The sequence below is a fragment of the Rhagoletis zephyria genome, unplaced genomic scaffold, assembly GCF_001687245.7.
Source record: "Rhagoletis zephyria isolate East Lansing unplaced genomic scaffold, Rhagoletis_zephyria_1.1 Rzeph_scaffold_00017, whole genome shotgun sequence".
In the NCBI taxonomy this organism is placed as follows: Eukaryota; Metazoa; Arthropoda; class Insecta; order Diptera; family Tephritidae; genus Rhagoletis; species Rhagoletis zephyria.
Genome location: NW_016157101.1, coordinates 244,213 through 260,036, shown reverse-complemented (window position 1 = coordinate 260,036; position 15,824 = coordinate 244,213). Strand labels below are relative to the sequence as shown.

General features: G+C 33.9%; 1 protein-coding gene across 1 annotated transcript; it reads left to right on the top strand.

The window, feature by feature from the left end:
- Positions 1 to 1,457: 1,457 nt before the first annotated feature.
- LOC108361027 (GTP-binding protein Rhes) lies at positions 1,458 to 15,624 on the top strand. The gene is made up of 4 exons (XM_017613560.1): positions 1,458 to 2,561; positions 8,122 to 8,315; positions 14,831 to 15,014; positions 15,101 to 15,624. Exons 1-4 carry the CDS (start codon positions 2,035 to 2,037, stop codon positions 15,501 to 15,503), a joined length of 1,308 nt encoding a protein of 435 aa, XP_017469049.1. The 5' UTR covers positions 1,458 to 2,034; the 3' UTR covers positions 15,504 to 15,624.
- The last annotated feature ends 200 nt before the right edge of the window (positions 15,625 to 15,824 follow it).

Sequence of the window (15,824 nt, the reverse complement as noted above, 5' to 3'; positions counted from 1 at the left end):
TACAAATAACTATACAAACATTCTTATTTGTTCGTTCATATAAAGCATTAGATAAAAGTATACATACATATATGTATGTGAAAGGCAAATTTATCTATTTAAAAGAACACCACTAATATTTCCTCCAAGCACACTTCGATTTACATCCTGTTGCTTACTTTTTATCTCGCTTCCGACACAGATTTTTTGTCGTAAAAAATTACACAAAAAGCTGTAAATTTCTTACGCGCTCGTTTTTAGGCATGCGGTTTTTACAACTTTCGAAAGTTCGAAAATTCGATTCTGATTGCAGCATACCATTTCTACGATTCGTAAGAAAATCCGAATACGAAAGTGTTTCAGTGTAGGGGTGTTAGTCTCAGCAATTATACTGAAGGTGAACTCTAAGTCGGATTCCCCAACATCTCACAAGGTCGCCCAAATAATGCTTTGCCCATATACTCACAAAACAACTAAATACCTGCTATCGCTGCCAAGGACAGACTGCCGAATGTTTGTTGGAATATATGCAAGATACTGCGCACATCACCTCATGCGACCAAACTAAGATAATGGTAAAGTGTGGAATGAAATGTGGACGTTGTAAGTGGCCCTTAGAATACATCCTTTTCCACTGACCAGCTCTTATTAGAAGCGGAAAACGCCGATAAAAGGATTGGGGAACTGTTGAAGTACGTGAAACGGTACATTACTTGTAGACTTCAGGATACTCACCTCTACTAGCAGGCCTTTGCAACATTATGGACTTTCTTAATTATATCTTTATTTGTACCTTTATCTTTACCTGCATGTTTATCTTTACTTTTATATTTATCTTAATATTTATTATATTTATCTTCCGCTTCATATTTATCTTTACTTCTGTCTTTATGTATATTTTTTATTTTTTATTGTTTATTTTTTTATTTTTGAATCTTTATTTTTATGTTTACCTTTATACATATCTTTTTCTTTAGATTTTCTTTTATCTTTGTTTTTGTTTGTATCTTTCTTCACGATCTTCATCATATTCACTTTCATCCTCATATTCTTCTTTATCTTCTTTTATTTATTTCAATCTTCATCTCTTATCCTGAACCCGTTATCTCCACCATGAACTCCACTTTATTTATCTTCATCCTCAGACTTACCTTCATCTTCTCCTTAATAGCAATCTTAATCTTTTCCTGTATTTTTCTTTTGCCTTTGTTTTTATCTCTGTTGTTATCCTTAAATTTATTATGATCTTTGTCTATATACTTGTTTTTGCCTTGTAGACGACATCTTCTTAACCCTCAGCGGCATGACATTTTCTGTCCCACAGAAAATACTCATACTTTTTCTCATTTCGATATACCTTTTAATTAAATTAACCCAAAGGGATTGGAAATCATTTCAGTAAAATAATTTCGAAAATACATATGTACAAGCATACTTTAAATAACAGCCAATTATTTTTGCTTTTATTTCAGATGGATCAACTTCTGAATTTGGAGAGCGAAATTAAAAAACAACAACAAAGCAGAGTAAATGCACTCAGGCATAAATCCAGTTGCAGAACGGAATTGAAAATTTTAATTAAAATGGTGCATACATAGTATTCGTCTAAAATTTGCTAAGCCTCAATCGAATAAATTGTAAAAAACACACACAAATTAAACAATAAAAGTGGGATTAGGAAAGTGCCACTGGCAATCGTATGTGGCGTGAAATCCAATAAAAATTAATAAAACTTGCCACCTTTTGATTTGCAAAATTTTTTATGAAAATCCCAAAACTACTTCATCAGCGCTTTTTCAATAGAACTGCTGCCGTTATAACGACCAACGTTATAGCTCACCAATTTGAAATCATTTTTTTTTTTTCATGGCAGTCCATTTGCTGTTCGCTCGGAATTGAATTTGTTTCAATGAAATTCTAAACAAACAAAAAATACACACGTGTAGAGCATTGTGCTTGTTCTATTTAGAATAGCACGCGAATTTGAATTCGCCATATCGATTATTCTGCTGCTAGTTAACAACTTTGTGCGCATTTCTGCGTATTCGCCGGTTGATGGGCGCTTTTACTTTGGCGGATGTTGGCAAAATGGAGCGTTGTCGAAATTGGTTCTGTGCGCGTAGTAATAATAATGACTATGCCGAGGTAGCTGTAAATGATCCGCTAAAAAATCTAACCAATTCCATTTCGGATACAATACGCGACCATGTACGCGACATGAGTAGTAGTAATGGTGGTACCGCCATAACCGCACAATCAGCAGCCACCGCCACAGGCACAGCCACAGCCACAGGCACAGTCAGCGCCAGCGCCGCAACGGCGGGAACGACAACGTCATCATCAACAACGGCCTCGCATGTGGTAACCTTTTTGGATGATATTGGTGCGAGCGGCAGTAATGGTGCGGTTACGACGAGTAGTCGCGTTGTGAGTCACACAGAGTTGCATACACCGCTAGCCGATGGTAATTTAGATGTTATCGAAGCGGTGGATGATTTTGCCAATGGCACGGGCATCGGTTTGTCGCTATGCGATGATAGTGTACCGTCGTCGAAGAATTGCTATCGTCTCATTATGTTGGGGTAAGTGAAGAGCAGGTTTATAACTAGTATTTATAAATGTAATAATGACTCTGGTGTAAGCAGCAGCTAAGCGAAGGGCAAATTTAAATACGAAAATAGTGCAAACACACATGCATTATATGTATGTATGTATGCTTCAAAATTTATATTGCTTTATTAAGTACGCAAATTTGTATTTCAAGTATCTTAATCTTCAGGAAATCATATTTGACTACTTATTCGACTAAATGCTTTATTTAGTGAGTCCAAATGTGTATGTTGTACATGGCGTATGAGCAATAATAATACGGCGATATCAATCTGCGGCTGTACGTTTAATATAAGTTTTGTTCACACTTTGTTTTCGATAATAAATCAATCTTTATGATATATATATATTACTTATATATAAACGTGAAAGTTTGTGAGTAGCTTACTCTTTCACGCTAGAACGGCTTGACGGATTTAGATAAAATTTTATACACAAATCAGGGAGCGTAACAGTTACAACTTTTATTCTCGCTATTTTACTTTTATTTAATTCCTCCTTAAATAACGGTTATGTAGGATTTTTACTTATAAATCCAAAATAACAATTATTTTAAATTTGTATCTATATAATCTTACTTACTATACTAAACGGCCAATAAGCAACACAATTATCTAAATAATCAGCAAACAACAGTTAGCTTTGATTTTTAAACTAAATGTCTCAGATAACAGATACTGAAGACTTTTGTTTGTAAAAGTCATAAATAAAAATTAGTCGGTGATTTTTACTTTTAAAATTCATCAATATAAATCAGTCACTGACTTTTATTTTTTAAATAATACTTATAAAAGTCATTTGTATAAGTCGTAGTAAACTTTTGTTCCCTAACACCTTTTTATCTGTGAAAAATGATAATCACTTTTATACGTATGACTGAAAAAATAAAAGTCGGCGACTGATTTATATTAAAGACTTTTGAGAGTAAAAGTCACTGACTGATTTTTATTTATGACTTTTATAAATAAAAGTTTTAAATAACTGTTATCTGAGACATATAATATTAAAATCAAAAATCACTTTTATTTGTAGATTACTTAGATAAAAATCACAAATAATTTTTATTTTGGATTTATAAAACAAAAATAAAAAAAATTGTTATTTTTTATTTTGCATAAAAATTATTAATAAAAATTTACTTTCAAATTTGATTCGCGGTGAAAAAAGTAATCGATTGGTATGTATCACTTAGTGTGGAACATCTCCTAAAACTAAATTTTATTACTAAGCTAAATAAATGAAAAGCTATTTAAAAACAATATGCATGACGAAGGAAAGAGGTTTGAAAATGCTTTAATTTTGAGTACATTTTTGGAGAGGGTTACCATCTGTTAAAAAAATATATATATTATTTAATCAAAAAGGCACAACTGAAATGTTACAATTTGGTTAACTAGATAAAGAAGTTTATGAAAGGTTTACCACGAAAATATGTTTAAAGGGCGTTGCCACCGTTTTTAAAAATCAAATTTCATTTTAATCAATAAGTTTAAGGAGTGAGTTTAAAGAAACCGCATGCTACAGAAATCTTACTGAGAAGAATTTCCGCCACTGCTTAAAAATGTGTACAGTCAATTTTCGAAAATAGTCCTTTATAAAAAAATAACAATAATTTAAAATCTATAGGTTTTTCGCTTGTCACGTGCTAACAAACTTTTATGTGTGTTTTCAGACAAATAATAAATTTCGATTTAATGCAGTTATGAAGAACGTCTTCCTTCGCACTTGTTTTGTTGCCAAATAAATTCATATATACAAGTAAATAAAGCAACAACCTAGTATATCTGTAAATAATTACCTCTTCAATAAAATTTTCATTTACAAAGACTTAATTATACGTAATCACCTTTTTCCAACAACTGATTGCCTGATAAGAGCAACAATTAAATATAGCTTCGGGCATGCGCACCATCGCTATTTCATTTCGGGGGTACAAACAAATGTTTACATATATCGCACGCATATTTAAATGCTCCAGTCACGCAAGGCTGCGTTACAAAGTTGTATAAGTAACCATTAAAACAAACATACATAAGCACATAGATATATGTATATAGTATACCCTCTTTAATTGATTTAGCGGGATGTTGATACAAACAATTAACAAAACAAGATTCGCACTTCACCTGCTGCCACCTCCATTCAGAAATCTTTTATACAAATTTATGGTATTCAATTAACTCGCGGGTTAACGTTACAGGAGTACACACACACACACACACAGGCATACATACCCAGTGGGAAAATTTGATGTACAGTAATCGAAAAAATAATGAGTAAAACCCTTTTCACATTCGAAAATTCATTTTTTTCCCCAAGGCGATGTCCTAAGAAAAGTGACGCATTCAATTTTTCATTACCTAGTATCGAGAAATGAATGTGTTTTAATATGAAATTTTTGTAACTTTTTGAATATATTAGAATGCTAATTACATAGTTAGCAGTAATATAATCGAGAACTCAGAAGAAATACATTATACTATTTATCACGCATGTAATGCGTTACTACTTTTCCGACTGGGTACTTTTGCATTAGAAGAAATGCTAGTGTAAGTTAAATGTAAATGTAATTAAATACGTTATTATACGTCATGATTTCTGTCTGCCCAAAATTAATGAATAATTAGCGATATATATCTGTCTGTCGTCAGAATGTTGCGCAGCAAAATTCACGTATTCCAGTAACACGGAAAGCAGTTTATTCTATTTCTGAAGCAAATTTTTAACATTTCATTGTATAAATGCACAGCATTTGCTTGCCACAAATAAACCGCATTTCAGGCAAAGTATTTCTATAGTCCAATAAAAGTAGCTCGTGTTCTATTCGGCTGTTTTAAGTTTTGACAAATTTGTATGCCGTTTGTTCTATCAGAAAATTCAACACATTTTCGGTCCTTTATTTTGGCTGTGTAAAAAATAAAAATGTCAACCCCTAATAAGGAACTTTTCACTTCATTCACTCTTCTCGTTCACGTCCGTATAGCATTTTTCGTACTCGGACGAATTTCCTAACGTCAAAACCGCCAACTAAAATATGGCGAAATATTTCTGTCCCAAATGTTTTGTTCATCCAGCATCCTATTTCAGAGTTTCAATGAAAAACTCCCTATCTCAGAATTCGGTTCAAAGCCGCCCTATCCCAAATGAAAATTTATTGAAAATGTGCTGAGATAGGTCTTTTTTGAACCGTATTTGAAACCGAGATAGGGCGTTCTTCAACCAAACTATGAAACAGGGCGTTTTTGAAAAGTTTTCTGAGATAGGGCATTTTCGAACTGGCGCCGCGATTGATCGATCTTCCACATATGGAAATACAAAAATGTCAAAGCAACATTTTATTTCAAAATACTTACCTACATACATATGCATTTTTGAAATTTTTCCTTGAAGAGCTTAAGCATGGCTATGCTCTGATTAAAATTCTTAGATTTTGTTAACTTCAGTGGCTTCCTGGCAGCATAAGAGCTATTTATTTTATAGGGGAATAGGAATATCGGCTTAAATCTTTTTAATGGGCAAATTACCTTTACAAAAATGCCAAATATGTTTATATTGCAGACAACGGATGGGCCGAAAACTCGATCAGATTTTAGCGGTACGCATATTTAGCCGATGCTACTTAGGCAGATTTTTTAGCTGCATAAAAAAACGTAAATATAAAATTCACTGGTTCCCCTCAAGGTCGTTTTTCCCGGAGACTAATTTTTCATATTTTCGCCGCTTTTAATTTCCCTTGTTACAAATGTACATACATACATGGACTAAAAAATTCTGGCCAGGATATTTTTAATTAAATAATCTAAAATTATAATTTTTTTTTAAATTTTGCATTCATATTTGTTTAATGAACAAATTTCATATATACTAATCGAAATCATAGATAAAGCCTAAATAATGTGTTAAACATATGAGAGAAAATTACTGTTATTACTTACCTGTTCATACCTGCCAACCCGATAGGTAGGCCAAGAAAATAATAGATAACCCAACGTTTTCACATTCCATAATACTTTCGATTGGTATATAATTTGTTTGAGTGCAAACTTAAAAAAAAAAATAAATTTATTAATATTTAATTAAAAATATTTTGGTCAGGATTTTTTCAGCCAACCTACTTGCGAAATATTTATTAACACGTTAAATTTCATACAAAATATATTGAATCAATTAAACAGATGGGAGAAGTTCGTGCCCTTGTCGGATCTTAGACTGTATGTTGTTTGCTGCTGTGAGACCATATGCTATGCACCAAAGTTTCCATCAAAATATAAAAATAAATTTTGATGGTTATAGGGTGAGCGTATTGCTAATAAATATTAAAAATTGCTAACTAAATATTTATAAAACCGAAAATTTCAAATACCAAGTCGAAAGTGAAAGTGCTCTTAACTTGTTGAGCGTCTTAAAGTGCGCCTCAAAAGCAGCACTTCAATCCAAAGAAAACTGAAATGTTTAACACAAATAAACAAAAATAAACTCGTTAACAATGAAATGAAGAATACAATGAAATTCATTGCCGCACTCGACGCACGTGCCTTTTCACACGCGAACTAATCAGTAGCTACTAAACAAGCAACTACTGCTATAAAGCCATATGAATATACATATATATAAAGGTATCTTTATGCATACATATAAAACAGAGTTTACAGTAAAAAGGCGAAAAAGGAAAACATAAATAAAGCAAAGAGGATTTGAAAAGGGCAATGTATACAGAAGCAGTAGCAAATGTATACGTATATATGTATGTGTATGTTTTTAAGTCGTATTCTTATGTGTTCACTACCCTATGCATACATACAGTGGCGGTCAAAAATGGATGAGTGTGGTTTCGTTTTTAATATTTACAATGTTTTTCAGGCAAACATTTTTTTTATATTTTTTTTATAAAAATATGGTTCGTGCTTTAACAAAAACTATATAAATCACACTTTCCAATTTTGTGCAGAAAAAAATCTACAAATTTTTATCTAAATTTCGAGCTTTTAACAAGAATTTTTAGAAATTTTTTGGGTATGCAGTTAACAAGTTTATAAAATTCTGGTGAAATAAGTGCAACTTTTCAGCGGCTAAAAAATCGCAAAAAATTTCTAAAAATTCTGGTAAAAAAGCTCGTAATTTAGATAAAAATTTGTGGAGTTTTTTTAAGTTCTGTGTACAGTTTGTTAAAGCATGAAACATATTTTTATAAAAAAATATCAAAAAAATTTTAGCTTGAAAAGCATTGTAAGTATTAAAAACGAAACACCGTTCCTCCATTTTTGACCGCCACTGTATATGTATATGTATGTGGGTATAGGTTCAGGTGTGTTGCCGCGCAAACACATAAATGTGAACAGTCACAATCATTTCGCTTATCTGGCTCTTAATTAATTAAATTACAAAAAGTTGCCTGCCAGTGAAATGCCCGCAAATGATGAGCAAACGCTGTCGAATCCGAATTTATTTAATTACTCATACGCCCCAACCAACCACTTTACCGCTTTTGTCTTTCCGTTTATTTTATTTTTTTCGGATGCCTTCGCTTATCAGCTCATCACGTGTGGGTAAATCATCGATTGTGGCACGATTTTTGGGTAATCGCTACGAGGAGGCATACACCCCAACCATCGAAGATTTCCACCGAAAACTCTATCGCATACGGAATGATGTCTATCAGTTGGATATATTGGACACGTCGGGCCATCATCCATTTCCAGCGATGCGGCGTTTATCCTTCATGACAGGTGAGTAGTGAGTAGTTAAAAATAGCACATACATACATATGCATCTATGACATGTCATAAACAGTTAATTACGAGTAAATCATTTTGAGTTTATTTCTTATTTTGCGCTCATTTCTCTTAATTGAAAGTAAGCCAAAAGTTTACATGAAAATCTAAGCAAAGATCTTTCAAATCAAAAATCATTACAAATCAACTTTACTGCAAACACAAAAGAAGAAACAAAAAAAAAAAAAAACAAAAAAAATTTGTCCAAGAAATTAGTGCGTCGCCTCTGGCAAACGACCACCCAATGACAAACAGCCCACAAATGGTAGCAAAAGCATTTCATTGTGGCAGCTTGAGTTACAATGTCTCTGGCTTTGGGACATGAATAGTTTTGTTGAGCCATGTAAATCACAGCACAGGCGGCCAACTAGAACAATAAAGCAATAAATGGTAGAATGCCAAAGCAGGCAAACGAGGAGCGTGCAGCAATAAAAACCATATCCCGGGATGGTGAGGATAAATGTTGGTCGTCTGTTGTTGGCAACAGGCATACAACGATTTTGTAATATTTATTCTACTGTTAGTCCAGGGAAAATATATACATACACATATACATACATATGTATGTGTGTACGTAAGGGAAGGAAATACCGCAGTGAATTTCGTCTATGCGAGGCAAAATTGTATGCTTGACTGCAGAAGTGGTGCTTCTGTGCGCGTAAAGACATCGACAGTTAGCACACTTACCAAGCTTTGATTTATATAATTCCAGAAAATAGCCGTCAGAGCAGAAGACAATTTTTGTTTTAGTTGAGTGGCTGCTGCACTGCGTGACTATAATTACTATCGTAACTAGCTGGCATCTTTAGTGCGAAGTAGCGCCTAGTAGTGTGTTGCTTCTGGTAAAATATAGGTATGAAATTCAGTGGATAAAATTTTTTTAGGAGGAAAGATAGTTTATTTTCATTAGTAAATCGGTGGGTATTGGTAAATATCGATAGTGCACTTTTGTCATAAGAAAGTTTCAAATGGCTTGGAATTGTTCGAATTTTCAGTTGTGCCACAAAGTAATAAAAATTATATAAAGTTGTGCTGATAAGAAAGCTTATCGTGACTATTTTGAATTATTTAGATACATTCATATAGACATAAAATCGGACTTTATTTTAGTTAAGGGAAGGATACAAATGTGGGTTGAAGATAATGGGCTATTGTGCTACACTAAGGCGATTTATATGGTACACCTAGCCGTGTCCAATTAATAAGACTATGAGATTATGAATCAGCAATAGGCCAAAATCATGTATTTCCTGTCAGTAGCACAAAACTTATGGCGTTTTCGTTTCTACAAAAAATGTTGCCTTTTCATTGCCCGGTTCTTAATGTTTGTGCTGAGAGGGCAATAAAAAGGTAACATTTTTCGGTAGAAACGAAAACGCCATTATATTCATGAGGAGAAAAATTTTGCAAAATTATGAATTTTTTTAACCTACATATGTACTTTCAGATTTCTCTAAATTGGTACATGTTTTCGTGAATCGTCAAATCTTGTGATTCCATATAACTTCTTGGTCGAAATTAGAATCGGACTATCTGAATGCGCTGTATGGATCTGTGTATCTCATAAACCTCCAAAATTTTAGGGCAGTGACAGCTGGTATTTCTATCTATTTTCAGGCTTCACTATGAAAATTGCTGACGATTTCCAGAAAGTTCCAAGTTAAACACAAAAAAGTATGAAAATTTCCGAAAGGTCGCAAAATAATAATTGCATAACGAACAAATAACCAGAGCTGGAGCATAATGATTCTTTTAGGAATTAAATTACTCTCAATTACCAATTACAAGCAATGTGAAATATTAATCAATTCCTTCAGTACACAGCAAATTGATTTATAAAACTCATAGGAGGTAGGATCACGAGTCCGACGGGGCTCGTAATTCAAGAAGACTCTATCCCCATTTGTAACGCAAGATATGAGTAAGGACAGCCCAAAGGCACCAGCAGGGACACCATTTTGTGTACCATCAAGGGTACCATAATATACACCATTAAATTTCTGCAATAATGGCATCCGATGAGTTTTTTCGTCTGTATTTTTAAATTAGAATAAGTTAAAATACAAGTACTTATTACCTCATTTCAAATGGAATTTGATGACAGCGCTCTGTTCATTGGATTTGGTGGATAGCTGCTTGTTGTAAATAATGTATCTGAAATTTTTTGATTTTAGCATTTTTAAACAGAAACATCGTAGTTACTATAATGTTTCTCAAAAAAGCCTTATTTGATTGCAAGATACTTAAAAAAATGATTGTTGACAAGGGTATATTTTTGATAAAGTGTACACAAAAATAGGAAAGCAGCTATAAAGATTTTATCTGAGAATACCGCTGGTGAAATTTTTCGGCGAATAATTTCCTAAAACATTTTAACACTCTACCGATCTCCTGAACGACATTTTATTTCGACTTTCAAAAAGAATGGTCAAAATGAGAGAGCTAATGGGTTAAAATGAGAGAGTTAATGGGTTAAAATGTTGTACAAAATTATTCCTCGTGAAATTTTACTACACATACCCGGACTACATATTTCGCTCCATATATATGTTAACCCTTTTTCCCCTCATTCTAGAAACACTCAAGCAAAAAATTGCAAACTTAAATGGCCATTTTACCTTAGAAGGCAAAAATATTTGAAGGCTTTACTATATTTATCTACGTCTTTCTTCTTGAGTTGGAATCGTTCCGCCCACAAAAATGCTGTTGCACTATGTTATAGACAAGCTTGAGGTTTTAATTTGGAAAACCAAGTTGGTGCACTCAGCGAGTACATGCAGGCATCTGGAGTAGCACTCAATTCCAAGCCATTGCCGTTTAAAAAGATTTGAAGATGGGCCACTTTGTAGGCGTTTGGTCTATGACCTACCGCACAGACAAAGCATAAAAAGTATATTTTAAGAAGATTCTATTATGTTGCCCGTATTAGTTTCGGCCATATTTTACGAGCTACTAAGCCCGTCAAACCCGTATATATTTACATATATTTATATGTATGTAGATGTGTAATATACCCTACAAGACAGCTGAGTATCATATGAGTACTCATATTATCATTACTCCTAATCACAAAAGTGCTTATCAAAGTCATCATTTTCGTTCAGGCCATGGGAAAAATTTGAGTACTTTCCCCTCAATGTTGTCATCAGAAAGTCCTCAGTACTAATAGTCAAACTACTCATTTATGCCGTACTACAAAAACAAAAGTGTAAATGTGTGAGAATTTTTGCCTAAAGTGCTCAGCAATGTCTTGTAGGGTATATGTGCTATATTATACATATATACCCACATACATATACATGTGTCTACGTAACAGTGGAAAAGGTAGACAAGTGCTTACGCTAGTTGTGCACAGGCGGTCATTGACGGTAAATCGCCAACTGACATTTGGCATGCCTACCGGTTCCGATAGCAATAATCTGAGTGCTTGTGTGCACACAGCGCAAACACCAGCAGGCAAAAGCAAGGAGCAACATGGAGCTTGGCAGGAAACACAATTGAGCTAAGGAGATTTGTGCTTAGATTCACGCAGTGCCACCGTAAGCCGTAGAATAAAAATGCACATTTATGTAAGCTGACGACGATTCGTATGTACGTTTGTGTTTTGAACTATGAGTAGTATCAATTTGTTCGTACGCTATATAAAAATGCTGCCATGTATGTAAGTACATGTGCGTAGGACGAAAGTCTTCTACTTGCGTGCATACGTACTTACATTTATAATAGCATTGATATGCGATACGAATTATCTATGAATTCCTACATTATTCGGCATTTAGTCTAAGTGCAATTTAATTTATTTTGTTTCTGTTGAAATCTTCTTGATTTGACGCGTTACTTTTAAGGCAATACAGTGAAACACAAAAATGTGCAGGTGAAAAAAGGAAGCAAATTAATTAACTTATAGGAATCAGTTACCAAAAACAAAATGCTGATTTTTTACTGAAAATAGCTTTGTAAAGCCCTCAAGTGCAAAACTCTCTTTTTTATAGTAGTTAGTTTAACTGGTTTAAAAAGCTTTTTCTCTAACAACTTTCATTAAGTATTTTACATACAGAAGCATGCTTGTGGCTGCTTAGGACTCTTCTAAATATGTAGCTTAGGCCATCTAAAACAAGGTTTTTAATAGGATTTTCTATCGTTCAAAACCCGGGTTTCGATTTATTCGAAATATGGCAATTTGAAAAAAAAACTGTCCCCTATTTTCAAATTAAGAAAAACTCGAATAAACCGGTTTTATTTTACATATGACCAAACTTAAAATGTGACTGTTAAAAATAGGTGTAGCTTTAATTTAGAAACCAATAAATCTAAGTAACTTAGAAGTATTTTGGATTACAAGTAAAATAGAAAAAAAATTGTGAAAAATTCACACTTAATGGGATTCACCGATCTTGAAAAGATTAGATCGCTAAAGCAACAGCCTTTTTTGTCGGGAAACACTCGAGCATAAGGAATCGAATGTCTTGGAAATGAGAAAACACCATTCCCTGAACCATACCGGCCAATTAAGATAGACTATTATAGACAGGAAAACAATCAACACCTTCGACAAATCTCAACACTTGAATTCCATCATCGGAGACCAACGCTACCTATCGCAGGCGAAAAACTCGAGTTGCTGCGTGAGGCTCGCGAACCTTTGACACAACTCCATTCTGGATATTGTAGTACTAACTTATATTACCATAGCAACTCACATTAGCTCATCTAACACCTCTCTGCCTACGACCCAAACCCGTCCGATCTGTATTCTCTCTCAGCCTGCCGTTAGATGAGAAAGAAGACAATACGTAGTCGATTCACTGAATTGGGCAAAGTTTATTCCTTAAGTAATTTTTTTGCGTGGTTATTGTCCGATTTTGCCCATATTCAATACCATCCGTCCTACGCCCGAAAGAAGTACATATACCAAAATTTCGTTAAGATATCTTGATTTTTACTCCAGCTATCGTGTGCACAGACGGACGGACGGACAGACGAACGGACGGACGGACAGACAGTCACCGCTTAATCGATTTCTCTTTTCATTCTGATCATTTATGTATACATTTGTCTATATCTATCCCGATTCGGTTTGCCTGTTACAAACGACCGTTATGTGAAAAAAGTTATAATACCCTTGTGCACAAGTGCGCTCGGGTATAAAAATATCAAAAATACATAAACTCAAAGCTTCAAATATATACACCATCAAGCCTAGTGTAATCAGGAGAATATGCCAAAGCATCTATGTCCTCCATAAAAGTGCTCTTATCTTTCTGATTGTTTATTTTGACAGTTTTCCTACTTTTGCGGTTACTTGTCAATTGAAGTTTCATTTCCATTGTTCACTTCACATTGCGATTTTCTTACGATACAGTCCATGTATGTATGTACGTATGTACATATGTTTGCACATCAGGCCATATTTATGTGTCTATTATAGGGCCGTATCGACTGCCATTTGGTACAAATATCGTTAAAATACTGTACGTGCGATGTGCACATTTCACAAATTGCTGTATATGAATTCCTTAATTTGCATATGCGTGCATACTTGTGTGCATAGATATGTATGTAGAAAACTCAAAATTCGTAATGGGAGAGAGAGAATAGGTATGCAGTGTAACTTTTGCGTTAACTTATGTACATACGTATATATGTAGAAATGTATGTACACGCAAATAAACTATGTAGTGTGTTTTTAAAATTTTTACAAATGAAAGCATACTAGTATAATCGAAACTTGCTAGCAGCTACACTGGTGGAAAAATTGTATAATCAAATGAAAACGTATTCAAAAGTGCTGTATAATGGAAATATTCAATTCAAGTTTACGTGAAGTGCAAAATGCTTCATTTTAGTATTGGCGTATTTCAATTGAATATTATTATTATTGAACATAGTACTTTTGAACACGTTTTCATTTGATTTAAATACGTTTTTATTTGATTTAAAAAAATTTTTCCCCCTCAGTGTGTAGTCAGATGTGAGCATTCAAATACGTGCGTGCTAAATTTTGGTATGATATGCATTTTAAATACGAAAATTTTTAAACGACAATCAAATAACAAATATTAATTTTTACTATGCGCTTATTCGCTCAGTGTACACACACAATTTTTTTTTTTTGTATTCTAGTGAGACGCACGTTTCGTAGTGGGTGGATATGTATGCATGCACGAGCATATGTTTGCTTTGGAAATTTGATAGATTAAATTTTGAGATTTGATAAGGGTATTAGGACGCATGAAAAGAGCGATAAACTTGGCTGCAGCTGCTCATAAATTAATTTTTATATATTTTTAATTTATTATTGATACTAATGTACCGAAAAAGAGAAGGTTAGTGTAGAAGTACTTAAAACTATTTATTAAACACTTAACAAAATACTATTTATTAAAACGTTAAGGACTTAAATGAAATTGATTTGAGTAGCGGCAAGTTTTTATAATCTTATATCGATTTTTTTTTTTGTTCAATTTCAGGCGATATTTTCATCCTAGTCTTTAGCATGGATTCACGTGAGTCCTTCGAAGAAGTAGTGCGATTACGTGAAAATATACTCGAAACTAAATGGACAGCGCTTAATCCTGGATCGGGAATGAAGAAGAAAAGTTTGCCAAAAATACCAATGGTTATAGCTGGAAATAAATGTGATCGTGAACCCAAGTAAGATTAAGTGGCGGCTTTGAAGGATCTTTTACTTTTTTTTAATTTTGTTTTTATTTCATCCTGTCCATGCTTCTCATCAACAGAAAAGTTCAACTCGACGAGGTGATGGGCTATATTGCCGGCCAGGATAATTGTTGCGTCTTCGTCGAATGTTCGGCGCGACAAAATTTCCGCATCGATGATCTCTTCTATGCTTTGTTTATGGTTTCGAGTTTACCATTGGAAATGGCACCGAATCATCATCGACGCGTAGTGTCCGTATTCGGAGCGCCATCGCCATTGCCACCACACACGACTGCGGGTGGATCGAAAAAGAATGCACTCTCTATAAAGCGACGTTTCAGTGATGCCTGCGGAGTGGTAGCACCGAATGCGCGTCGACCCAGCATACGTACCGATCTAAATTTGATGCGTTCGAAGACGATGGCCATGAATGAGGGTGATGGAGCGGGTGTGGCGCGTAGAAATTACTGCGTATTAATGTAAATGGCGATAGTAGTTATATGTACATACATACATACATATGTATGTATATTTGAGCGATGATTTCAGTATGTGATACAAATCGTAGAGCGTTCTAGTTAAACCCAAGCACATATTTAAGTATACATACATATATATACAATACTAATACATACAGTGACGAGCAAATCTGTTACATGGAGTAACACTTTTTATTTCAGCTGTCGCTATCTTTCCAAGTTCTAACGACATTCATACTGTTGTTGTATATTTTTATTGGTACATCTTTGCTTCCTCTGTCATAACGATTTGAAGTCAATTTAACAACATTAACAAAACCAGCAG

Coding starts and splice junctions, on each gene's coding strand:
- LOC108361027 (XM_017613560.1), top strand. CDS start 2,035: ATGGGCGCTTTTACTTTGGCGGATGTTGGCAAAATGGAGCGTTGTCGA. Junction 8,316..14,830: donor GCGTTTATCCTTCATGACAG/GTGAGTAGTGAG, acceptor GTTCAATTTCAG/GCGATATTTTCATCCTAGTC. Junction 15,015..15,100: donor AAATGTGATCGTGAACCCAA/GTAAGATTAAGT, acceptor TCTCATCAACAG/AAAAGTTCAACTCGACGAGG.